Raw genomic sequence first — 24,857 nt, forward strand, 5'->3', positions numbered from 1 at the left:
AAGCGGGGCCGGCCTTTGTGTTCCTATCTGCCGCCGAGGTATTTATAGCCTGCTGCCGGCTCGCGCTGCCAAGCACGCTGGCAGCTGGACCCCGCTCCCTTGGGTGCTGGCGAGGAAAGCTGGGCCCCTCCGGGGGCACCCCACCGCGTCCCTCACCCCCGGGACTTAGCAGGAAGGGGAATGAGCACCCCCCTCACGTCACTTCTGGGTTTGGGCAAGGCAGGGAGTGCTTTCACCCCGCTGCTATCCTAAAACCCAAAGGACGCAGGGCTGAGGGTGGGCTCCCCCTCTCACCACCCTCTTTTCCCCCTTTGCTCACCCCGTGTCCCCCCTAAACCACACTCCCTCCTGCCAGCTTTCCCTGGCGATGGGCCGTGCTGTGGCGGAATCCTCCCCGTGCCGGCCAGCCTCCCTCCGTCCCTCCGTCCCTCCCTCCTTCCCTCCTTCCCTCCCTCGCCGCCTTCCTCCTCCGCCTGCCCCCATGGCCCGCTCCTGCTCGGCGCGGCTGCAGGGCGAGGCGGCCGCCTTCACCGCTGCCCTGCGCACCCTGGTCAACAACCCCCAGTTCAGGTGAGGGGCCGCCGCCTCCCCACACCCTCCCTGCCCGCCAGGCCGGGCTCCTCGCGGCCCTCAGCCCCTCTCTTTGGGCTCCAGGGGCCTAAATCTGCGATCTGGCAGCCCTTCTCCCACATCCTTTGCCCTGCGAGCTCCATCCCACAGCCCACAACGTGCACCCCGCAGCCTCCATCCTGCCCCCTGCGCCTCATGTTCCGCACCCCGCATCCTACAGCCTTCAGCCTCAACCTCGTTCCCCTTTTCTTGCCCCACTGACCACGGCCACGGAGCCATTTATTCAGTTATTTATGTATAACTTCGCTGTTAACATTGCAGAGATCCCTGCTTTCACCCCACACACCCTTCTGGTCCCCACAAGCGCTGGGCCGTGCCTTAGTGCACCCCTCCTAAATCATCACCCCGCTGGGATGGGGGCTCCTGCTCGTCACCCTCTCCCTTTCCCTTGGACCAGGGGGCTGTGATGGGGCTGGGGGGGCCACCCTGTGCCCTGTCCCAGCCCCTGGGGGTCCCACTTTGGTCCCCTCTCCTCGGCAGCGACGTGACCTTCGTGGTGGGCCGGGAGCAGCAGCGGGTGTTTGCGCACCGCTGCGTGCTGGCGTGCCGCTGCCAGGCTTTTCGGGGGATGCTGGGGGGCGGTGGCGAGGACCCCCCGGGCAGCATTCCCCCCCAAGGCCCCTTCATCCTGGGCAACGTGCAGCCCGACGTCTTCCTGGCCGTCATCGAGTTCCTCTACACCAACAGCGTCAGCCTCAACAGCCACATCGTGAGTGGGGAAGGGGGCGGAAGGATTTGGGGTGGGTTGATTTTTTTTTTTTGGGGTGGTGCTGCATGGAGAAAGGGACAGGGTTTGGGCTCGATGGGCCTCGTGGGTGCCTTCCAGCTCGGGATTTTCTGTTTCTGTAGGCTCTGGAGGTGCTGACCTCATCGGTGGAGTACGGCCTGCAGGACCTGTGCAAGGTATGGCCCTGCTGCACCCGGGGTGGCATGTCCCCCCCGTGCCCCTATGCTGGGGGGCACCCAAGGATGACCCTAAGGATGACCCGAGGTGGCCCTGAGGATGGCACCACCCATGTGCACAGGCTCAGCCCTGTTCCCTGACCCCAGAGGTGTCCCTAGGGGAATTGGTCCCCACCGGGTTCAGCAGCAGCCCCCATGGGGGTTCAGGTGGGAGCCCCCCACCCCCAGAGCTGGGGAATCCCTCCGGCATGTCCCCTGCACAAAGGGCAGCAGGAAAGCCCCAGCGCCATCCCCCACGGTGCCTCCGGCCATGTCAGGAGGCTGCTGTCGGGAAATCCCCGGTCTGGGGAGCAGGGAGCGAAAGGGAGAGGTGGGAACACGCCACCAGGACGGACAGACAGACGGACAGACAGACAGGGAGTGGGCCAGGGTGAGGAAGAGGAGGGAGCTGAAGCGTCCCCGTGGGGACACGTCACCAGACCCATTCCCCAGTTACGGCCGGGTGCGTGGTGTGACCCAGCACTTCCCCTCCCTCCACACCGCGCCGTGCCACGAACCGAGCTGCCCCGTGTCCCTTGGGGGGAGCTGTAATGACTTGGGGGGGGGGTCAAGTGACCAAGTGGCAGCCGGGGAAGCCCGTGGTTCTGTCCCCAGCTGCAGGGTGACTTCATCTCCCTGTCCCCGCCGGTGACTCAGGGCCCTTCTGCTCCAGCTGGCGGCTCCTCCCCGCACATCACGTCATTTCGGGTTTCCCAGGGACCCTGACCCTGGCTCAGCCCCCGCGTTCCTCCCCCCAACACCACGGCTCGGGTCCCCTTTGTGTGGGAGGCAGCTGGGGTGGGCAGCGGGGAGCCCGTCTGGCTGCGTCCCACCTGCTTTTGGGGCTGCAGCCCATTTTTTTGTCCTCTCCGAGCAGGCGCGGGCAGAGCTGGGGTCACCCGGCAGCTGCTGCTGTCACCAGGGCTGTGACCATGGCTAAGTGACCTGCCCCGGGGTGTGAGCTTGGTGGCATTTGGTCACCCCAGGCTCGCTCCCCAGCTGAATCACTGCCCGCACGCCGTGCTGCAAGCCCTCATCCCCCAGCCCAGCCCTGCCTTACGAAACGCTGCAGGGCTGGAGGCACCTCCGCCCCATATCCCTTGTCCCATGTCCCTTTGTCCCTTTGTCCCGTGTCCTGGGGGCTCAGGGGGTGCTGAGCATCACGGAGGGGGGTGCTGGGTCCCCGCTGCGCCCTCCCAGCCTCTCCTTTCTGCTTCCAGCTCTGTGTGGAGTTCATCAAGGACACGCTGAGCGTGGAGCAGGTCTGCGAGGCGCTGCAGGTGAGCAGTCCAGGGCACCTGGTGTAGGGGAAAGGACGGTGCCTGGGTCCCTCACCTGGGCAACAGGGCATATTTGGGGGCGGGGGGGGGGACACCAGTCTGGGGAAAACCCAGTGACAGCTTCCCAAGCAGCGTCACGGAGGGTAAAAATAACCTTGTCTATTTTGGGGCATGAGCTGGCCTGGCCCCTCTGCCCTTTGCTGCGTGCTGGGGCTGGGTTTCCCTCCCCTGCCAGCCCAGCAGCCCTCCTGTCCCCTGGGGATGTCCCTTTGGGGCTGCAAGGGCCACCAAGGCCATCAGAGCGAGGCAGGGCAGTGTCCCCAGGACATCATCCCCGACACAGGGCCAGCCAGAGCTCCCCAGTGCAGGGATATTGCCACCGTTTGTGTGAAACTGGGAGGCACTGGGATTCTGGAAATCCGCAAGGTTTTCGGGGCCAGTTCCAAAACCTTGCTGAGATATGGAGAAATGCTCCCAGGACCGGCCCCACGCTCGTGATCCTGCAGATCCCTGCCACCTCCCGAGGCCCGAAGCGATGCCCCTGGGGCGAGACGCTGGCCCTGGCGTGCAGAAGCTCTCGGCGCACGTGGTACCTGACCACCGTGGCGTAAACAGAGCTAAAACGGGCTCGGAGGAAACAAACAGAAAACCCCAAAACCCCAGAACAAAACAAACCTGAAGAAAACAACACGCTCTGCCCACCCCCAGCTTGCGTCAGCGCTGGTCCCAACTGCAGCAGCGGGGCTGGCAATGCTGCACAGCACCCCAAATACCCCACACACGTGGGCAGACACCATGGGGGGGGAGCAAGGACGTGTCCTGGTGCCCTGAGAAGGGCACAGCAGCGGGCAGAGCCAGCCCAGGGACGAGCTTTGTTCCTGGGGGAGGAGAAGAGCACCCCAAATTCCTGCTGCGGTGGGGAATAGAGATATGGGGAAGGCTCTGGGGTGGCACCAGGGCGTTGGTGCACATTGGGGTGCTCTGTACCAACCCTGCGCCCCAGTGGGGAAAGCTGGGGACAGGCAGCCCCATATCCACATCCCCACGTGGTGGTACCCATGCATGGGGTTGCTTCCCTTACCTGTGTGCCTGAGAACACCTCAGGGCTGGTGGCATACGGGGACTTTCTGTAGGGTTTTTTTTTTGGGGGGGTGTCTCCTTCCTGCCCTGGGCCCCCTTGCAGGTCCCCGTGTTGTCCCACAGGCTGCGGTGACCTACGGGCAGGCGGACCTCCAGCAGCACTGCCTGGCCTTCATCGAGAGCTGCACCGCGGTACGGCCACGGGGGAACCCGAAATGGGGGCACCGCAGGGCATGGGGAGCAAACGGGGACACGGCACGGGGGAACAGGGCCGTGAGGATGGGGCGGCTGGGGGAGAAAAGGGACCAAATGGTGGTGTTTGGGGGGGGGATGCTGAGAGATGAGTAGGGGATGGTGGAAAGGATTGGTGTGCTGGGGTGTGGGATGGTGTGAAGGAGGGGGACGGGGTGGGTGCTGGTGCCAGAACGATCCTGGTGCTGGTGCCAGAAGTGATCTTGCAGGCGGTGGTGAGGACGCGGGGCTTCCACGAGCTGTCTGACACGGTGCTGGCGCGGGTGCTGCGCAGCGACCGGCTGGCCGTGGACGAGCTGGACCTGGTGCAAGCCGTGCGGGAGTGGGCGCACGTCAGCTCGGTGAGTGCAGCACAGCGGGGTCGGGGGGGTTCCCAAAACACCCCCCCCGGTGCCCGATGCAGAGCTGGCTGTCCTACAGGCCGTCCTGGGGAGCCCGGTGCCCGAGGTGGCCGCCCTGCCCGTGCGGGAGCTGCGCCTGCCCCTGCTGGCACCCAGCGAGCTGGCAACGCTGGAGAGCCACAACCAGCGGGACCTGCTCATCCCGGTGAGCTGCTTGGATTTTGGGGGGCTGGATTTGGGATTTGGGGGGAAGTTGGGGCCACGCTCATGTCCCCACCACAGGTGGAGAGCATCGCGGCAGCCTGGAGGTCCCACGCGTTGCGGCGTGGCAGCGGGGTGCCCCCCCAGCTCTGCCGGCCCCGGCGCGGCACGCGGCCCCGCGACCACCACCGGCACCTGGACCCGCACGCCAAGTAGGGGCTGTGCCCCCCCCAGCCCCACCGGGGGGCTCGGGGAGAGGCTGCGCCCCCCCAGCTGGGTGCTCTGCGATGGGGCAGGCTGTGGGGTGTGGGGCTGGGCGCTGCTGGAGCGGCAATAAAGGGCTTTTTTCCCCACTTCACAGCTTTGGGATCGGGGCGGTTATAGGATCACCCCACAGTGGGGCCCGTGGGGCAGCTTCAAAAAGCAACGTGGGCTCTGTGGGGTTGAAGCTGGGTTACGGGGTGGGTGTACGGATGCCGGGGCACCCACACAGGGTGTGTGGTGACCCCGGGGGCTGCAGGGTGACCCTTTATTATCCCAGCCACCCTGCCAGGTCCCATCCTTCCCGGGGCCGTGCTGCCCTCCCCCGGCAGTGGGGCTGCGCTGCAGCAGCAGGCGAGCAATGGCACCTGGACCAAACCCCCCTTGTGGTGTTCAGGATGCCAGGAATCCCCTGGGCTGCAAAATTCTCCCCCCCAAATGCTGTTGCACCCCCACCCCTTTGCCCAAGCAGCTGTGTCTACCCCAATCCCCTCCCCAGGAGAGAGGGTCAGACCCGGCGGGTAATTTATATATAATATATATATTTACTCTTTAAAAATAAACCTTCAGTTCCCCACTACCGCCTGTACAAACTACAAAAATAAACCTTTGCTCTCTTTGATATAAATAACTTAGATGGCATTGGGGGGGGGGGATAAAGGGAATGGGGAGGGGGCTGGGCTGCCCGCCGTGCCCACGCCTGGCACGGGGACGGGGACCCCGGGGCCACCCCAGCTCAGCGGCAGTGTCCGGGGGGGGCCAGGGCGGTGGGCACGGCGAACACCGCTGGAGTTAAAGTGCTGGGTGACGGCGCGGACGGTGCCCGGGATGGGGACAAGGACGGGATTTTTTTTTTTTGGGGGGGTTGGCAGGAAGGGGTGGCCCCGTTTGCATGGGAACGGGGCGAGAAATTAGGTTTCCCAGCTGGATGTGCCCGGTGGCAGTGTGGGTGCCCTTTGAGGGGGCAGAGCACGTGGGACCATGGCCGTGGGACATCCCGGGGGCTTGGCACAGCAAGGACCCCCCCCCCCAAAAAAAAAAACAACCCTGCCTGTGCGGTGGCAGCAACAGCCCCCCCGGCACATCCCCTGTCTCCATCCCTCCCGTGCTCAACAGTGGGGAAACTGAGGCACGGAGGGGGCGACGGGGCCGCTCAGCACCCTGCAGAGAGGAGGGGGGGGCACGACCCAGGTCTGCGCCCTTTGCCCCGGGGGGGGGGCAGCCCTGCACTGGCAAAGGGTCTGCCCCCTCCGGGCAGCCAGGCGAGGCCGTCGGCTGAGAAATAAATCTTTTAAAATAAGCTTAAAAATATATATCTCTCTATAGATAAGTTTCCCTTTGCAATAAATAAAGGTGGGGGGGTGCCCACCCTGGGCTCTGGGGCTGCCCCCCCCCTTATCGGGGCAGGGCACCCTGGCTGGGGGTCCCAGGAGGTGAGGGAGGGGGCAGGCAGTGACCCCCACATAGGGGAGGGTGGCAGGGCAGAGGGCTGGGCGCCGAGCCCGCCGTGCCAGCAGCTCCAGAAACAGAGGGGGGGGTTAGTGCTTCCATTTCTGGGGGGGGGCACAAGGTGACCCCAAGCCCTGGAGGTGTGTTGGGGGGGGACACGCAGCGCTGTCGGCGCAGCCCCCGGGCAGGGGGACGGGTGGCAGGGCACGGCCTGCACACAGCTTGCATAGAAATGCCAGCCTGCCCTGCCAAGCCCATTTTCGGGGTGGGGGGAGCCGCGGGGGGGGGCCGGTCCTCCTCGGCCGAGACCGGGGCATCGCCGCTGGGGCGATTAGCAGCACGACGCGGGCGACCCCGCTCTGCACCCTCTGTGCCCCTCTGGGCGCCGGGAGACGCCAGCAGCCCACGAGCCGGTGCCATCCACGGGACCGGTGACCTGCGGAGAGACAGCGGGGGCTCGGTTAGGTCCCCAAAAAAACACCCTGTGCCCCACCCTACCCATTCAGGGTCCCCATTCGGTCCCCAATTCGGGGGACAGAGGGGACAGGGGTGTCCCCAGCTCACCTAGCGCCGGGCGCCCGCCCCGTGGCCTCCCAGGCTCTGCATCTCGAAGGCTTCGGGCACGGCGCTGGGCACGCCGGGCTCCTCCAGGCTGTCTGCCTCCGTGCCAAAAACCGGGTAGGAGCCGGGCAGCGTGGGGTGCAGGGCCACTGTCACCGAGGCGGTGGCCGTGACGGTGGTGTAGCTGCCGGCGGGGCCCTGCAGGTGGGTGCTGTAGGAGGGCAGGGTGGCCCGCGGGGCCGGCCGGGTGTTGGGTGCGCAGGGCTGGCCTGGCCGTGGGGGTGCCGTGGGGCGCGGGTAGTCTCTGGGTGGCGCGGGGCACGGGTCCCCGAAAGGCAGAGGGGGCGCGGGTTGGGGTGGCTCCTTCTTCCCCTGGAGCTCCGGGCTGTCCTTGTAGGGTTTCAGCACCTGGAGAGGAGAGGAGCGGGGTGTGTAGGGGGGCTGAGCATCCCCAGAGACCCCCCCAGCACCACCCTGCCACCCCACACAGTGTCCTCGTTCCCCCCTCCAAGCAGCTGCCAGCCCCCTGCTGGATTCACTCACGGTGATGCGGGGGAAGCTGGGGTCCTTGCCGGCCTCCAGCAGGATGTGTGCCGGGGCAGGGGGCACGATGAAGGGTCCCCGGGGGCTGCCCGGCCCCAGGCCGTCCCCTCCGTAACCCTCCGTGTCCGAGGTGTCGGTGAAGGCGGCGGGCCAGGCTGGGGCACGGCGGATGTACAGCCCCCCGGGGCCGAGGCACGGGGACACCGGCTCCGGAGGGGGCAGGCGGGGGCCGGTGTCCATGGGGGATGCCTGGGGGGAGAGGGGACGGTCAGAGGGGACACGCAAGCGTGGGGTGATGGAAGGATGGGGTAAGGGGTTTGTGGGGTGAAGCAGGCACGGGGAGATGGGATGAAACTGGGATAGGGGGCAAATGGGGATGGGGTAATTGGGTATGGGGCAAAGAAGGGGTGGGGAAAGCACGGGTGATGGCAAAGAGTGAGGGGTGGGGACAAGGGGCGTGTGGGGTGGATTTAGGACTGGGCAAGGTGGAGGGTGAAGGTAAGGGGTGAGGCAATGAGGGGAAGAGAAAAGATGGGGGTCTCCTACCTCGGGGGGTGGCCCGATGACGGAGAGCAGGACGGGCAGCAGCACCAGCCCGTTGAGCAGCCCCAGCAGCGTCAGGATGGTGAGCACCGCAAAGAAGTACCTGGGGGGGTGGGCAGGGGGCTGAGCGAGCAGTACCCCAACCCCAAAACACTGCACACCCCAACCCCGTGTTCCCCGTTCCCTCTGGGACCCCCACGTCCCACATGTCCTCCCCACCTGCCCCATGTGCCCACCACCACCAGCTGGAGAGGGGAGGCTGCCACGCTCCCCAGCCCCCATCGCCACAGCTTTTTTGGGGGGCAGCAAGCGGCCGTCCCCGCACCCAACGGGGCACCTGGAGCTCACCTCATGATGAAATCAAACTCGGAGCCGGCCAACATGAGGACGCCCAGGAGGGTGGAGACGGCGCCGTCCATCACGGGGGCGAAGGTGTGCTCCAGCGCCGCGGCCGAGCGCACGTTCCTGCTCCCCGCTGCCGTAAGGAAGCCCTGCAGAGGGTGGGAGGGGGTCACGGGGGGGCTCGTCCCCATGTGCTTATGGGGCAAGGGGGGGACAGAAAGCCTTGGGGTGGGAATTGGGGCGCCCCGTAAGCAGGCTGGGGTCTGCTGCCACTCACCAAGGCCACGTGGACGGTGAACTCCACGCCGATGCCCACCGAGGCGATGAGGATGACCACGGGGATGGCGCTCAGCTTGATGCCCATCAGCCCCATGATGCCAAACAGCTCCACTGCCATCATGGCCAGGATGGAGACCTGGGGGGGCGGCGGGGTCAGTGGGGGGTGGCTCTGACCTGTGCGTGGCATGCCCGACCCTACAGCCTCTATATAGGGCGTCCTCACCTAGGGGGGTTCTCTCTGTCTTATCTACTGGGGGAAGCCCTCACCCTCGAGTGCGGGGCTGTCCCCAAACCCCTGCTCCACCCACCCGCTGTCCCCGATTCCTCCTGAGGGGCGTCCCCCACCCCACCCCGGCACCACCTCGGCGCGGCGGGGCGCACACTCACGATGATGCCGGCCGTCCAGGGGTTGAGCAGCAGCAGGGCGCAGACGAGGAAGGTGCAGGCCAGCAGGATGCTGATGGCCAGCAGGAACCAGTGGCGCAGGCCGATGTACTGCTCCCAGAAGAGGAAGGGGTAGCCGCTGGGGTAGCTCAGCACCCCGTGGCGCTGGGCGGCCTCCCGGCAGATGGCCCGCACGCTCTCGATCGCCTCCACGAAATCGGCCGTGCGACGCAGCCCGCTCAGGTAGAAGGGGAACTGGGCGAACTCCAGGGGCTGGGCTGCTGGGACTGGGGAGGGAGGAGAGCACGGGGTGGGCAAGGGCAGCACGGCAGCCCCGAGAGGCCCACCCCAGCCTGGGTGCAGCCAGGATGCGTGCCTGGGCACCATGGGGTTGGGGAGCCCTTGAGGAGGAATGGGAGATGCTCAGGGTGTAGGGGGTGAGCGGGGAGCAAAAGGGGATGTGTCCCTATCAGGGGATGCTCGTGGGATGAGGGGAGGAGCAGGGAAAGTGCCCCATGTTTCTCGTGGGGCAGGAAAGGTGCAGGGATTGGGCTCTTCTGCTTGGGGAGGATTCTGGGGGCCGCAGGGATGCCGCCGGGCGCTCACTCACTTCGCAGGTTCTCGCCCGTGGTGTCGTACTTGTCATGGATCCACTCGGGGGGCGGCGGGTAGAAGTTGGCCTGCGAGGCGGCGAAGCCCAGGGGGTCGTTGCTGGCCCACACGGTCAGGCAGATGTAGAAGGTGTCCGGGGGGATGATGCCGTTTTCGTCCACCAGCCGCCGCGTGGTCAGCTACAGGGGGGCGAGCAGGACAGGCCGTGAGCAGGGCGCCAGGCACAGGACATGGCACAGCCCCGTGGCCCCGTCCCCAGCCCCAGGGCTCCGTCCCCAGCCCCGTGGCCACCCACCTGGTTGAAGTTGAAGGGCTCCTTCTTGTTGCCCGTCTGGATGAGGAGCTTGTACGCCAGCGCCCCGTCCTCGGAGCCATTGCGGTAGCTGTCGTGGGTGATGCGCCCGGCTTGCCAGTCCCTGTCGAAGGTGGCCTGGAGCCCTGGGGACACAGCGTGGGGCGTGAGCATCCCTCGGGGCATCTCTGGCATTGCTGGGCACCTGGGGGCTCCCAGAGGATGCCGGGCACCCGGGAAGGCGCGCAGGCCGGGGAGGGGGTCTTTGGGCAGGGGAGGGCACGGGGAGGAGGGCGAGGGATGCCCCTCACCTCGCAGCCAGTCCTGGAAGTAGTGGAGCCACATCTTGGGCAGGTCGTGGTTGCCCTCGCGCACCACGTACTTGACGGTGCTGAAGGCCTGGTGCAGGCTGAGCAGGGCGGCCTGGGCGCCCGGGTAGTGGAAGCCGCCCTTGGTGACGATGAACATGTTGTAGAAGGAGAAGTACTTGAACTGCGCCGAGATGAAGGCGTGCGCCTTGGTGTCCCGCGGCACGATGTCCGTCAGGTAGAGCCCGTCGTGCACCATGGTGGTGCCGTAGAGGCTCAGCCCCAGCAGCGCCAGGAAGAGCACCACCACCACCGCCTGCGGGGACAGCGGGGTCAAACCAACGTCCCCCCACCACCCGTGTCCCCATCCCGGAGTGGCCGTCCCGTCCCCGCCTCACCTTGGTCTGGGTGCGCAGCAGGAGCGGGGCGTACTTCTCGCGGGCGAAGTCGGAGAGGCTCCAGCGGCAGAAGGGCAGGGGCACGCACTCGCGCCCGCCCTTGGCCTCGTCCAGCTGGGCCAGGAGGTCCCGCGTGGAGCTGGAGGGGGTGAAGACCTGCGAGCCCAGCGGGTCGGCGGGCGGCAGGAGCACGGCGGGCGAGGTGCACACCTGGGAGGTGGGCGGCAGGACGGTGACGATGTGGTGGCCTGAGGGGTCGCACTGGGTGAAGGCCTGCACGGTGGTGGTGATCTGGGTGCTGGTGGCCACGCCGGGGTGCCCGTAGGGGGACGGGTGGGAGGCGTGGTTGTCGTTGGCGTCCGCGAACTCCTGGGGTTGGATCTGGATGACCCGCGAGGAGCAAGGGCTGAGGGGAAGAGAGAAGGGGACGGTGATGGCAGGGCTGCCCATGTAACCACAGTGGGGAGGACACGAGGCCAGCCCCATCCTCTGCGGTGCCGGCAGAGGCGGTACCTGTAGAAGCAGCAGAGGATGTCGAGCCGGCGCTTCTCCCGCCGGTGCAGGTCCATGCTCAGGATGGCGGGGAAGATGAACAGCACCATGGCGAAGTTGAACACCACGACCACCGCCGCCTGCGGGCAGAGGGGACACGTCAGAGCCGGGCCCTTCCCACCCCACGGATGGGGTCACCGCTCCCCCAGGCGGGCGCCGGGGCCGTACCTGGATGGAGAAGGCGCGCAGGGCGGGGATGGGCACCAGGGCTGCCATGAAGAAGGCGATCATGTTGCTGACAGAGGTGAGAGCCACGCTGGTCCCCGTGCGCCTCAGGCACTCGCCCGTCCGCTCCTGCGGGGCACAGAGGGACACGGTGACGAGGGAGCGCGGGGAGCAGCCGGGGAGCCCCGGGGAGCAGGGCTCGGCGCTCACCTTGAAGGGGACGTGCTGGCTGGTCTCGGTGAAGGCGTGAGCCAGGAGGAACATGTCATCCACGCCGATGCCGAGGGCCAGGAAGGGCAGGACCTGCCGGAGAGCAGTGTCAGCAAGGGGACATTGTTGGCACGGGGACGTGGCCACCACCTGGGAGGAGGGGACCCAGGGCTCTTCCCCCGGCACCTACCTGCGTGGTGGCCGCGTTGAAGGAGATGCCAAGCAGCGAGCAAAGCCCCAGGCCAGAGGCCACGGAGAGGGCCACCAGCAGGACCCCGGCCAGGCCCACGGCGCCCTGGGACTTGGAGCAGTCCCACCGCAGCATGGTGACGCAGGCGTAGGCCAGCTGGAGGAGCACAGCGGGTTAGCAGGGACAGAGAGGGGAAGGAGGGACAGGGCTGGCAGGGGATGGAGAGAGGGGGACGTACGCACCATGAGGAGGTAACCCCCGGCCACCCGGATGGCGCTGACGTCGGAGAAGGACTTCATGATGTCGTTGAGGGTGGTGGTGGAGAAAGCATGGACACTCTGCGTGGCGTTGGGTGGGATGGAGTCCTGCGCCAGCTGCAGGGCATGCCCCCCGTTAGACAAGACCCACGTCCCCCCACAAGAGGGCCTAGGGGCTGAGCATCGCCTCCGAGGGTGCTGGGGACCCGCAGAACCATGACAGCACGGTGCCAGGACCCACGGCCACGTGAATCCCAGGCAGAGGGGGAAATGCTGTGCCACACAGGGGCTGGGGGCTGTGCCCAGTACCCACCTCCACAAATTTCCTCTGCCAGGCCTCCAGGATGGCACCCGCCTTCTCCTCGCTCCAGCTGATGTCGTGGATCTCGTAGTCGTCCTTGAAGTGCTCGAACAGCTGCCGGGGGCTCATGAGGAGGAACATGGTCTGCAGGGCCTCGGCACTGGGGGACACGCACATACACATCCCGCTGGGACCAGCTGCAGCACCCCCAGCCCCACAGGAACACCTGGACCCTGTCCCCTTTGTCCCCAGCCTTGCTCCAAAGCACTGTCCCCCTCACCAGACGCACTCCCAGACAACCCCTCTTATACTGGGTGCCCTTGGGTGCTGGATGAAGCCACCGTGCCCCAAACCATCCCATGGGCACCATGGCAGGGACCCCACACTGTGCCCAGGGACCCGCGTGCCGTGAGAGCTCGTACCTCAGCAGCTTGCCCTGGGAGTCTTTGGTTGTGCCACCTAAGATCAGCTCCTCCTGCCAGCGCATGAATTTCCTGGAGAAGCCGTGGCAGCCCCCCGAGAGCTCCGCAGGGATGTCGGGGCTCTGCCAGCAGAGGGGAGGTGGCATCAGAGGTGTGGGACAGGCAGGAGAGCAGCGAGCCCCCTGTCCCCACGGGACGTCACCTACCTGCTGGCTCTGCTTGTTGGGGGCGCTGGGGGGGCACTGGGGGTCCCGGGGGTCCAGGCAGGGCCGCTCCATGTAAGCCTGCCCCACCTCTGCCTTGTCCAGCAGCTCCTTGAAGCCTTCCAAGGACGTGAACTGCCCCAGCTCCTCCATCAGCTGCAGAGGGTCCAGGTTGCTCCACTGGATGTCGGGGCGGCCCCTGTGGAGAGAGCAGCACGGGGGATGCTGAAACCCCCACCCCGAGACCCCAGCCTACGCGTGGGGCGGGGCTGGCACCCCAAAATCCCTGCGGGGCGCCCCAAAGGCAGAGGGAAAGGATGTCAGGAGGCCTGCCCGCGGCGGCCCCGCGCCCCAGCGCAGCGGGCCGTGCCCCGAGTCAAGTAGCGTGCCTGATCCTGTTAGGCTGGGACAAAGGGGGGCAGCCAGCCCCGCGCGCCCCGCTCCCTGCGAGCAGTCAGGGCGATTACTGCCCGCGGGCTAACGTCTTGATAGCGGGGAGGGGATGCTGCAGCCCGGCCGGCCCTAAAGCTGCTGGCTTTGGGGCTTTGCTGAGCGGGGCAGGATGGAGAGCAAGGCTGTGCCGGGTGCTTGGGTACCCACAAAAAGGGTTTTTTTTTCCAGATGCTCTGCTCCAGACCCGCTCTGTCCCAGCTCCAGTGGCCATGCTGCCCAGGGCCGGCTCCCTGCCTCACCCCGCTTCTCTCTGAGACAGAAAGGCCGCCAAAAAAAAAAAAAAAAGCCAACAAACCCAGCCCAGCGCTGCGAAGAGGGGAGGAAAAAGCCCCAAGCGAGTGTGGGCTCTGGGGAGAAATGCAGCCTAATAATTCATGAAGGCTGGCTGGGCCGGAGCCGGGCGCTCGAGATTCCCACATACCAACCCGAGCTGCTGCCGCTTCCAAAGAGAGCCCCTTTTATCTGCTTTCGCTTGCTTCACTGAGCCAGGGCAAATCCTTTTGTCTTTCCATAGATTGCCGCTCTTTGTTCTCCCAGCTCCCGCCCCGCTCACCCCTCGGAGCCTTAAAAAGGGGGAAGAGTCCCCGGGGCTGCCCGGCCGGGTACCGCTGCGGGGAGAGGTGGCTCCTGCCCCTCCGAGGTGCCACCCTACAGCCGGGCACCCGAGCATGGGGACGTGCTGCAGACCCTGATGGATGAAGCCAGCATCACCCCACTCGCTCCTGGTGCGCTTCGCTCCCTGCTCTGGCTGGGCTGGGATGGAGATGCAGGGTCTGGGGGGGTGAGGGGACAGCCGGTGTCCCCCCCCCAGAGCTGGCTGGGCACGCTGAGGCCCCTTTCCCCTCCTCCTGTCCCGCAGCAGGCTGAATAAGGCCACTATTTCATCTGTTTGGCAACGGGCAGCTTTCAGAGCAGCATTAGCATGAGAAAGCGCGGGGCTGCGTTTGCTGACAATGCACAAGTCTGCCCGGGCTCTCCCGGACAAACACGCCTGTAAACAGAAGGAATGCAGCCCCCCCCGGGCCCCCCCACCCTCCTGGGCTTGGAGGGGGGGACCTGAGCACAGAGGGAGCAGCCCCAGGCACCTGCGTGTGATGCCCGCACCTCTCTGTCCCCGCGTCCCCGTCCCCGGTGGGGTGGCAGCGCCCGCTGCGGGGACGCACCGAGGTCTGTCCCCGGTGTCACAGCCCCGTGGTGTCCCCCCCAGGCCCCCCGCACACTCACGGGAGGTAGGCTGAGCCTCCCTGCAGCTTGGCCCCTTCCCAGAAGCAGTCCAGCGGCGTCAGGATCACACAGGGGAACAGCTTCTCAATCATCTGCAGGAGGGAGAGAGGCGTCAGGGGTCGGCGGGGACGCCTCGTGCCCCCCGCTACCTCCCCAAATCCGTGTGGAGATGGAGGTTTGGGGGCTGTTTGCAGCATCTTGGAGCTGGAAACCCCCTGTGGCCCGGTTCTCGGGGGGTTTTTACCCCACCGATGAGCCGCGGGGTGCCCGGTGCCACGCGCAGCCAGGACTCACCCTCTCGATCATGCCGTTCTCGATGATGGGGACGCCCGACTTGTAGCAGATCTTGTTCAAATCCCATGATCTGCAAAGGCAGGGGGAGGCCGTGAGGACGGGCTCCAGCCCACGGGAGGCCGAGGGGGCACGGCAAGGTTGTAGGGGGGGGGACACGGGGGCACGGCAGGGGGGTCCCCATCCCTGTCCGGAGCCGGACTCACTTTCCGTACAGCGAGACTTGCACTTTGCTGGCAGCCAGGGCCGCCTCGAGGTGGAGCTGCAGGGCCTCCTGCGTCAGGATGTTCTCCCCTTCCCGCTTCGGGGTCTGGATCAGCATCTGGGACGTGTAGACGGACTCCTCGCCCAGCTTCTCCTTCGTGTAGCGGAGCTCCTGGCTGACGCGGCTGCCCGCTGCGGGGGGAAGCAGGGGCGCCCCATCAGCACCGAGGCCACCCCAAAGCCCTGTCCCCACCCCAAACCCTGCCCATAAGGGATGCCCGGGGAAGCGAGCTGGCCCTGCGCTGTTAATTAGGAGGTGCCACCAAAACCCAGGGGGCTTCTCGCCACGGGGGTCCCCAGCGTCTCCATCCTCCGTGCGCCTGCACCCCAGGGACCCCAGGGCTGGTGGCCTCGGGGGCCTGCACCCAGCACCCATGTGGATGCTTCCAGCTGGGTTGGCTTTGCTCTCCCCAAAAAGCCCCACACAGCTGGAGAGGCGGACACTACGCATCCATCCCGTCCACTCTAGGTGCCCCAAAACCACCAGTCCCTGCAGGGGTAGGGCTGCTCTGGGAGCACCTGGGGACAGAAAGGCGCTGGGGGGGCTCCCCAGCCCTTCAGCACCTCCAGCAAGCGGGACCCCAGCACCCCAGGACCCCCGCCACCCACCAGGGCCCTGCAACCAGTGGGGCCGACGTTCCCCCAGAAGGCACTGACTTCATTTGCAGTCACACATGTTTATTTACAGCACCACCAGCACCCGGCCGCCCTGCTCCCAGCACCCTCCATCAGGGGGAGGACTCCGGATGAAGCCCCCACCCCGCTGCCACCCACGGAGGACACCCCACGTGCCCCCGGGCACATCCCAGGGTGGCTCTGCTCGCAGGGGGGGCCGGATCCTGCCCAGCACCGGGGCAGGATTCATCCTCGCCGGGACGCTCCCTCGGCAAGAGGCCGGGGCCCCGGAGGGCCTGGCCCCCCGCCAGCACCGAGGAGGCCAGAGCAAGACCGCAAATAAGCAGCAGAATCTTCCCTTTTAATGACTTATTATATGGGTTGGTGGTTTCTTTTTTTTTTTATATATTATTATTATTATTTATTTTTGATTTTTTTTCTTCTTCTTCTTTTTTTTTTCTTTTTTAATATATTTTCCTTGCTTTTTGGGCGGCGGGGTGGGGTAGGGGGGGTGGGGGGACGCCTTTATTGTTCCTGGCTGGGCTGGGGAGCAGCTGGTGTCCATCAGATGCCAGTTGCGATGGAGGTCGTGCCAGGGCTGGGGAGTAAGGCGGGGGGGGGGGACACACGGACACAGCCTTTGTGTGCGTGTGACAGAGGGGACGGCGGCGCCCGGGGGGCTGGGGACAGGAGGAGGGTGGGTGCCGGGGGGGGACCGTCCCCTTCCTTTTCCCTTCCCTTCCCAGCAGGCTGGGAGGTCGGGCGGGAGGTGCACCGAGCTGCTCTGATCTCGGCCGTGCCACCCACGCCGAACCCGCATGGATGGGTGGGGGGGCTTGGGGCTAAGGGAGAGGAGGGGAGGGGGGGGGGAACCCGGCCCCACGGCCGCATCCTGGGGGCCGCATCCTGCTGCGCCCCGCGGGCAGCGTTGCACATCTGCGACCCCCCCTCCAAGTAAAAAAAAAATAAAAAAAATTAAGAAAGAGAGAGAGAGAGAAAATAAAAAGCCGTCCCTTGTAATTAGTGTTAATTTGGAACAGGGCACTGCGAGCCGTCAGCAAGCTTCAAAGGCAGTGAGGAAGCCTCAAATTCCAACACCCTAATTAACCAAAGAGCAACATGAAAAGACAAGGCAGCGCGCGCGGGGCTGCCAAGGACACTTCAAACGGGCGCGCGCCCGCCGGACGGCACGGCCGGGCCCGGGAACGGGGCGAGACACCCCACGCGGCACGGAGAGGGCCTGTGCGGCCCCCCCCTGCATCAGGGGGGCTTGGGGAGGGGGCCGGGGAGCGCCCCGATAGTGACAACGAGCACGTTAATGAGGGACTGTATGCAAATTGCAAAATAAAAAATTAAAAACCAAAAAAAATCTCCAATTAACAAAGGGAGCCCTCGGGTTTTTCATGCAAAGGGCGCTCTGGTTCCAATCAGAGGCCCGGTCCTGCTTGTTCACAGCACCCCCTGCACCCATGGGGGGGCCATGAGCCCCCCCACTCCCCAAAGCGATGTTCCCCAGCCTCCCACGAGCATCCCCATGGGGTGGAGGTGCAGGGTGCCACGTAGCTCGCCCCGGGGGGTGATGGAGGTTGGCTGCACCCCAAAAACCCCCAGGGTGTGTGTGGGGGACACCCACGGTGCCCAAGCTGGTGCCAGGAAGAGGATGGGGTCCTGGCAGCATGGGAGGCCTTGGGCACTGCATCCTCCCACCATGTGGGAGCCCACCCCGTAATTGGGAGCCCACCCCATAATTACGGCGTCCGCTGCAAAATTACAGAGTGGGGCAGGAGCCTCCCTGCCCCCTGCCCGGCCACCGTGCCTGTGCTGCCTGCCCCCACAGCACCTTCCTCCAGCCCCCCACTTTTTGGGGACAGGGTGCTCAGCCCCACTACGAGCACCCCAGGCACACAGCATGGAGGGTTTGGGGTCAGAGGGCCCCACCTCACGGCCTGGTGTGAGCACCGGGCCTGGCACGTCAGTGTGGGGACAGCCATGGGGAGGGCAGTGGGATGGGGCAGGCCACCCACCCCACAGCAAGCTGTCCCCACCGGGCACAGCCAAAAGGGATGGAGGCGAGGAAGATGGGCCATGGAAAGGCTCAGAAAGCAGGGAGATGTCCCGCTGGGAGGGCCACTGTGTCCCCCAGGGGCGGGTGGAGGCTCGGTCACAGCAGTGCCACCACGCTGGGGATGGGCCCTGGGCACTGCCAGCTGCTGTCACCGCTCTGGAGAGCCGGGACCAAGCATGTCCTGTGCTCGGCCTCCAAAAGAAGTCAGGCCCTGCCCGGTGTAACGGGTGGTGGGACACAGCAAGCAGCGGGGACAGCCCTAAATGGGGCCTAGTCCTGCTCCTGTCACCATCCCAGTGCCACCGCCCCAGCAAAGGGGGAGGAGAGGGTCCCATGGGGGCAAGATCCGGGATGCCAGCCTTCAAAAGCCCACGGATGGTGGGAGAGGCCACACCGAGCCCCTCCTGAAAGTGACACCCCTATAGGGACACCCCCCGACCCCCCCAGCACCCATGTGGCCACCTGGCCACAACAAGGGGCACCCACGGGTGCTGACACCAGAGCACAAAGCACAGCCAAAACTCCTCACCCACAGGGATCCACACACCCCCAACACAATTAAACCCCCATGGGGACACCCACTGGGGCCAGCACCACCCCACAGCCCCAGCACCACCCCACAGCCCAGGGTGGGGGTCCTGAGGCACTGGGGGGGGGACACAGACGCCCCGCCACCGGCTGCTTCCCCGTGCCGACCGGCGTGCAAGCCGGAGGCCACCTTCAAAGTGTTGTGGGGCGGATTAGCTGGATTAGGGAGCCTGTGAAAGGACCCATGCTGCTCCGGAGGAAGTCTCGCCGAGGGCATGCTGAAAGAGCCATTTTTACCTGTCCCGGCCTCCCGAAAAGCCCCGCGGCCCCGTCCTGTCAAAACACGGCCGTGCACTGCACCGGGGCCATCCCCATCCCCATGGGGTGGCAGTGGGGTGTCCCTGGGCATGGGGACCAAGGGGGGCTAATGGCTCCGCTCCCAGCCCCACAAAAGCTCTCCCGACACTTCCGTAAATAAATATGGCAAAAAAAGGGTTCTGCCTTCAAAAAGCCAGCAGAGTGGGGACCAAATAATAATAATAAATAAATAAACGGCCCATTTGGGGCCAGCTCCCCATCCGCCGGCCCTGGCCAGCCTTTGTTTATGGCCGGACCTAAATTAATGTCTTTATTACCCCAAATCCCTGCGTGGCCGTTCCCAGCGAGGCTGAGGGGGGGGTGAGGAGCCGGCAGCGGCGCGGCCGGGACCGAGGGGACAGCGCGACCCCCGAAAAAGGGGGAGAGGGGATTCAGTTGGGAACCATTCACCGCTAAGACTCCTGTCAGCATTGACATAAATTTCCACTGGTGTTGGCATTTAGGCATTTGCCATTTCCATATGTATAGGGCTGCCTGTACTAATTATGCTAATCACCCCCTCTGTTGGCTGCTGTGAAAAATGGCCACATTAGGCACTCCACTGCTTGCTAATGTCACTTAATGTGTGGTTGAAACATACATTCATCCCGCTCTGAATGGTGAAATTTTTCCACATTGCTGGCTTCATTCAGGCAAGAAATGAATTTTTTGAACTCAGACCACTTTTCCAGGCCCGAGGGAGAGGCAGATAATAAAACCCTCTTCTCAGTCCCTCGCGCTGCCCCCTCCCAGCCGCCCAACAACACTTAAAACGCAGGGAGAGCCCCCTCCCTAAAGCCGGGGATATGTCTAAGTTTAAAGGGAAGGAAAAGAAAAAAACAAAAAAAACAACCTCCCCACCCCAAAAAAAAAGCTTCCTAGGAAAAACAAAAATGTATAAGTTGAAAAGCGAAGCAAAATGGATACGCGCAGATAAGCCACAGCCATCTGAAAAGAGTCTCCCAGACTTTTTTGGTTAATTAGCAAAATTTTCCAGCCCGAAAAGCTGACCGAGCTGTCAAGGAAGGGAAAAAGCAAGAGATTTCTCGGTGGCCTCCCAAAGATAAATAAGCGGAGGCAGCCCCCGCCTGCGCCCCGTCTTCGGGCCAGTCCCCGGAACGGTGCTTGTGGGGCCGGCAGGGCTGCGGGAGGGGGGCTTCAGAGCAAGTGTCAGAGCCCAGCAAGCCAACAAAACCCACTTTTATGTTTTTAGGATAACGGGGTGCAGGCACCCCGGCACCCCACAGCAGCAGCACAGCACTGCCCCTTGCTGCCCTGAGCCCCAAGTCCCAAGGATGCCCCCAGGCCGTGCCTAAGCCCACAACCAGGAGGGGCCGCAGGATCCCAAAGCCAGGCCAGGAGGGGCCCTGTGGCAGCACCGGGGACCCCTTCCCACCCCCGTGGGGTGACACCAGTGCCACCACACGCACGGAGGAGCAGGGGGACCCTGTCCCCACCGCACACCACCTGGGGGACAGAGCAGGGACATGGCAGCCGGGGCGCGGGGCCGAGCCACCCCGCAGCCCCCCACACAGCCAGCTCCTGCCCCACGCTGCCGTCTCGCCCCTCCAAACCCACCCGCTGCCGGCGGCCAGACCACCCACCTCTCCGTGTGCCCACCCAGAAAGGGCCGGGGCACCCCCTCCCCGCACAGCTGCCGCCCCACACGCATCCCCCCCCCATCCTCCGGGGGTCCCACGCGCGGTGGGGAGCAGCGTGGGAAGGGGGGACACGGGGACAGCCTCCCCCAGGGCAGAAACGGGGTGGGGAGGGTGCTTAATCCCACCCTCAGCTCTTGCTGGGGGATTTCTGCAGCGAGAGGGGCACCGGGGAGCAGAGAGGGACAGAGCCAGCCCCCTCCATGCATCCCATCTCCCGTCAGCCCCCACTATGGGGACACCCCCAGGGCTGCACCCCGGCTGTGCGCAGGGTGCCAGGAGTGGGTGTGCGGGGGGGACACCCCGTGCCAAGCCCCGTGGCAGAGGTCAGGGAAGGATAAAAGCCAGCAGGGAGAAATCTCAGCTTCATGCCCCAAGCTGGGAACGGGGAGGAAAACCCCCTCGCCCCCACACCGTGCGCCCATCTCCATCCCTCACCCCCACGCCCCGGCACATTCGGGGTACCCCTGACCCCTCCGGGAGAGGGACGGGGGCTTCTCCGGGGGGATTCGGCAGCTCTTTGAGAGCGCCGGGGCTGCGCGGGGTGCTCGGCTGTTCCGGTTAGGAATTAACCCGGCCTTCCTTTGAACCAGCCCTCGGCGCTATAAATCAGGCAGGGCCATTCACCACCCAGGGCTCTGCCTCCCCGGAGCTCGCCGCCCCGGCCCCTTGGCCCTACAAACGCCCTGGGAGAGCCGGGAACAGCTGCCAGGTGTCTCGAGGTAACTCAACACTCGCCGCGAGCCGGGGTTTCAAAGCCTGCGAGTGGCTAATTGCTTCGGAGGAGCCTAATTGAACATTTCCACAGTCGGGTCCAATTTATGGGGTGACACCGCCTCCCTCCCATCTCCCAGGCAGGGCCATGGGGCAGGCGGTGACCCCAGGGCATCGCCAGCACCCCTCAGCCAGACCCCTTCCATCCCACGGGGGCTGGGGGAGGCTCATAGGGCTGGGGACCCCCCTCCTGGAGCCGGGAACAGGGGACCCCACAATTTCCCTCATTGGCCACGGTTGAGAAATGCCCCTATGGGGTGGAGTGGGGGCTGCCCATCCTATTCCCCCAGGTGGGGACAGCAACACCATGCCCCTACCACCAGGCTCCCACAGCCTCTGCTCTGCCCATGGAGGGGCCAGCCCGGAACGGGGTCGATCCCTCTCCTGGGTGAGGTGGTTTGGGATGGAGCATCACCGAGCTGCACCCCGCAGCCTGTCCATAAACAGGTGAGCAGGGAGGGACCAGAGGCTTCCCACGAGCCTCGGCCACCCCACTGCCTGCGAGCAGGGCCATGGGATGGGACCGGGACTGCCTGCCCCTTCAGCACCGCCTCGGGGCCGGGAGGGACCACGTTCCTACAAACATCTCCCCACCCAGATGGGGCAGGAGCCTTGGGGGGCTCCCAAGGCTTTGGGGACACCCAGGTTTTGCCAACCCCAAGCTGCCTCCACCCGGCACCGGCCTCACACGCACCAACAACCCCGCTGCACACCCGGGGATGGGATGAAGGGGTGGCCGAGAAAATCCACAGGATTTTCACATCCTAAAAGGCTCAGGAGCCAAACACCCGGCCCGGGAAACCGTCCTGCTGCCCCCCATAACGCACACCCCACACCAGCGGGATGGGGAACGGGGCTCAGGGAGGGCTGGGGACAGCCGAGGACAGCGGGGATGCTTTGATCTCGCCGGAGCACGCAGAGGGAGGCCGGGAAGAGGCGAGCACCCGCGGGATGGGTCCGGGGCAGGGAGGCAGCCCCAGGGCTGACACGCGAAGCTGAGGGAGAGCAGCAGCACGTCTGTCCTTCCGTCCGTCCGTCCACGCCTCAAAACCACCCCGGCGGCTCCATCCCGAGCCAGCACCACCCCGCAGAGCACCACCAGCACCCCCCTGCTCAGCAGCGTTTGAGCACGGGGGGAAAAAATCCTACTGAAAACACCGGGAGGATGCCCTGGCTGGGAGCCCCCTCGCCGTCCCCACACCAGCAGGGTGGCACAGCGGGGTGCATGTGCCAGCAAGGACAACTTTGGGGACACCTCCAGCTGCCCCACACGCAGCCTTGTCCCCTTCCACATCCCCCTCTCCACCCCGACACGCCACGAGCCCTGCTCCCTCCGCAGCAGGCGCAGCCACCTCCCCGGCTCCGGTTGCAGACGCACCAAACGCTCACCCCAAAAAAGCGCAGTAAAACCCCACAGAGCCCGAGCCACAACCCAGAGCGAGGAAACCACTTTAGGATCACGTCCCCAGCTCCAGCAGCCCCCACCCGGACCGGGAGGCACCGCCGGGCTCCTCTGCTACGTGGTGCAGGGGAACGGGGCGATGGGGTCGGGAACGGGGCCAAGCACCCCACGGGAGTGGGGAGCAGGTGGGGGGGCCACAGGGTGCGAGCAGCGAGGGGCCCTTTTTTTAAAAAATATATATATATATTTATATATTTAAAAAAAAAAAAAAAAAAAAGGGGGTGGGAGAGCAAAGTTGCTTCTATTGTTGAACCAAATCCAAGAGTAGCTGAGGACCACACAGGGAGCGGGGCGTGGGGGAGGAGGCAGCGCTCCCGCACAAAGATGGCTGACACCCCTCGGCTCAGCAACATCTGCCCCGGCACGGCACCCGGCACGGCACCCGGCACCCTGCACGGCACCCGGCACCCATGGGGCACCCCCGGGCCACCCGCCGGGCACCCCCGGGCCACCCGCCCCGGCCGGTGGGCGAGCGGCCGAGCAGGGTGCCGGAGGGAACGGGGGGGGCGAGAAAAATCTGTGCTCGCGCTTATTAATAACAAAGGGCCGGGTTTTAGCCAGGGTTTCCCCTCGGAAATGGGGATTTGCTCCCGGCCTGACCCTAACCCCGCTCCCCGCTCCCCTCCTGGATGCGCTCCGGGAGCCGCGGTCGGGATCGGCCCCGGGGGATGCTCCCGGGCGGGCACCGGGCGCAGCGCCGGGAGAAGGGGATGTGTGGATGGGGATAAGGGGGGGAAAAAACACGCGTGGGGGGGACCCGCGTGGGCAAACCCGGTGCGCACAGCACCGCCGGTGGCACCCCACGTGCGGGGACCCCACGGAGCAGCCAGGGAGCATCACCCCGCGGGTGTCCCGCGTGGCCGTGGGGACAAAACCGGGGGGATTGGGGACAGCAGGAGCCACGGGGACGGTGCCGGGGCCGTTCCCACGGGGGGGGTCACGCTTACCTTCCACCCAGAGGTGCTCGATGTCGGTCTCGACGGAGGCCACCCGCAGCCCTACAGCCAGCGCCCCGAAGAGCAGCAGCCCCACGAAGAGCACCTTCCCGCAGTGCCGCTGGATCCGGCAGCCCAGGGCGAAGAGCAGCGCCTGCAAGCGGGCCCGCAGCCACAGCGGGGCCCTCCGGCCGCCCACCCTGCCCTGCGGAGGGGAGCGGGGGGGGAGGACCGTGAGGATTTGGGGAGGGGGCCGAGGAGGGCTCAGCATCCCCAGCCCACGCACACTGAGGGGGAAGGGGGGGGGGGTTGGAGGGCAGGGGGTGCGGAGCCCTGCAGTGGAGGGCTGGGGTGAGGATGCTCGGCGAGGGTAATCCCCCCCCCCCCCCCCAGAGGGGAAAAATAATGGGAAAATTGAAAAATTGTGGCGTGATCGGAAACGATTTGGGATTATTAAGATGTAAAAATTATAAAAACATCAAGAATTATGAAAAATACGGGGATGATAGGAAATGTAAAGAGCTATCAAAAGATATAAAAAACAAAAGTAAGAATTATAAGAATATAAAGGGTTATAAAAATATAAAGAGTTATAAAAATATAAAAAATGTGAAAGCATAAAGGGTGATAAAAAACACGCAGAATTATAAAATTATAAAGAATTAGCGAAATTACGAAAAAATATTAAAAAATATTAAAAAATTACACGAAACCTGCACAATGCTTTCAGATGCCTTAAAACGCTTCGGAACAGCTCAAAACGCTTTAAAATGGTTTCAGGCGGTGGGGATGCTGTCGGCGCGGCTGGGTGCCGCTGGGGCAGGGGGGCAGCTCCGTGCCTTACCTCGGGGGCCGGCTTGCGGCGGGCGGCTCGGAGCGGTGCTGGCGGTGCCGGTGCCGGTGTCGGTGCCGGTGCGGGGGGCTGTGTCGGCATGGCGGGGGGCTCGCGGCCGGGCGGGGGGCGACCCCCGGCGCCTTAAGTGGGGCCGAGCGCGGCCCCCATGGAGCTCGGCGGCGGCGCTGGCGGGGCCGGGGCGCGGGGCTCTGCGCCGCCCGCCGCCCGCCGCGCCTCTAAAGGGGGAGGCGGGGGCGGGGGGCGCCGGGGCCGCGCCGCCGCCGCCGCTCCCATTGGCCGCCGCCGCCGCGGCAGCGCCCAGCGCCCCGCTGCCAGGCAACGCTGCGCCCGCCGCCGCCGGCCACACACGGCGGGGCCCCCCCCGCGCACACACGCAC

General features: G+C 65.4%; 2 protein-coding genes across 3 annotated transcripts; one reads left to right on the forward strand and one right to left on the reverse strand.

Annotated features, from left to right (window-relative positions):
• Positions 1-473: 473 nt before the first annotated feature.
• Positions 474-5,618, forward strand: BTBD19 (BTB domain containing 19). Of its 2 annotated transcripts, XM_084527971.1 has the most exons (8): positions 474-570; positions 1,111-1,339; positions 1,480-1,533; positions 2,793-2,852; positions 4,056-4,124; positions 4,394-4,525; positions 4,605-4,730; positions 4,808-5,618. In XM_084527971.1, the coding sequence occupies exons 1-8, from the start codon at positions 482-484 to the stop codon at positions 4,940-4,942; spliced, it is 894 nt and encodes a 297-aa protein (XP_084384097.1). In that variant the 5' UTR covers positions 474-481; the 3' UTR covers positions 4,943-5,618. The 2 variants fall into 2 exon arrangements, with proteins under 2 accessions (XP_084384097.1, XP_084384098.1); XM_084527972.1 differs by lacking the exon at positions 4,056-4,124.
• Positions 5,510-24,641, reverse strand: PTCH2 (patched 2). Its single transcript, XM_084527970.1, has 24 exons — positions 24,469-24,641; positions 23,637-23,829; positions 15,173-15,362; positions 14,970-15,039; positions 14,676-14,767; positions 13,002-13,197; positions 12,796-12,917; positions 12,386-12,533; positions 12,058-12,189; positions 11,816-11,971; positions 11,626-11,718; positions 11,419-11,544; positions 11,212-11,330; positions 10,699-11,104; positions 10,304-10,616; positions 9,996-10,138; positions 9,699-9,879; positions 9,092-9,375; positions 8,703-8,840; positions 8,432-8,574; positions 8,087-8,186; positions 7,541-7,789; positions 7,001-7,405; positions 5,510-6,872 (listed from the first exon to the last, which is right to left on the reverse strand). The coding sequence occupies exons 1-23, from the start codon at positions 24,556-24,558 to the stop codon at positions 7,001-7,003; spliced, it is 4,089 nt and encodes a 1,362-aa protein (XP_084384096.1). The 5' UTR covers positions 24,559-24,641; the 3' UTR covers positions 5,510-6,872.
• Between the last annotated feature and the right edge of the window lie 216 nt (positions 24,642-24,857).

The sequence above is a fragment of the Aythya ferina genome (assembly GCF_964211825.1).
Source record: "Aythya ferina genome assembly, chromosome: 8".
Classification (NCBI taxonomy): domain Eukaryota; kingdom Metazoa; phylum Chordata; class Aves; order Anseriformes; family Anatidae; genus Aythya; species Aythya ferina.

Excerpts from the sequence above, each read along its gene's own strand:
- BTBD19 (XM_084527971.1), top strand. The coding sequence starts at position 482 with ATGGCCCGCTCCTGCTCGGCGCGGCTGCAGGGCGAGGCGGCCGCCTTC. Across the intron at positions 2,853-4,055 it reads AGGTCTGCGAGGCGCTGCAG|GCTGCGGTGACCTACGGGCA; the intron begins GTGAGCAGTCCA and ends GTTGTCCCACAG. Across the intron at positions 4,125-4,393 it reads TCATCGAGAGCTGCACCGCG|GCGGTGGTGAGGACGCGGGG; the intron begins GTACGGCCACGG and ends GTGATCTTGCAG.
- PTCH2 (XM_084527970.1), bottom strand. The coding sequence starts at position 24,558 with ATGCCGACACAGCCCCCCGCACCGGCACCGACACCGGCACCGGCACCG. Across the intron at positions 15,363-23,636 it reads CGAGCACCTCTGGGTGGAAG|CGGGCAGCCGCGTCAGCCAG; the intron begins GTAAGCGTGACC and ends TTCCCCCCGCAG. Across the intron at positions 15,040-15,172 it reads CAAGTCTCGCTGTACGGAAA|ATCATGGGATTTGAACAAGA; the intron begins GTGAGTCCGGCT and ends CTGCCTTTGCAG.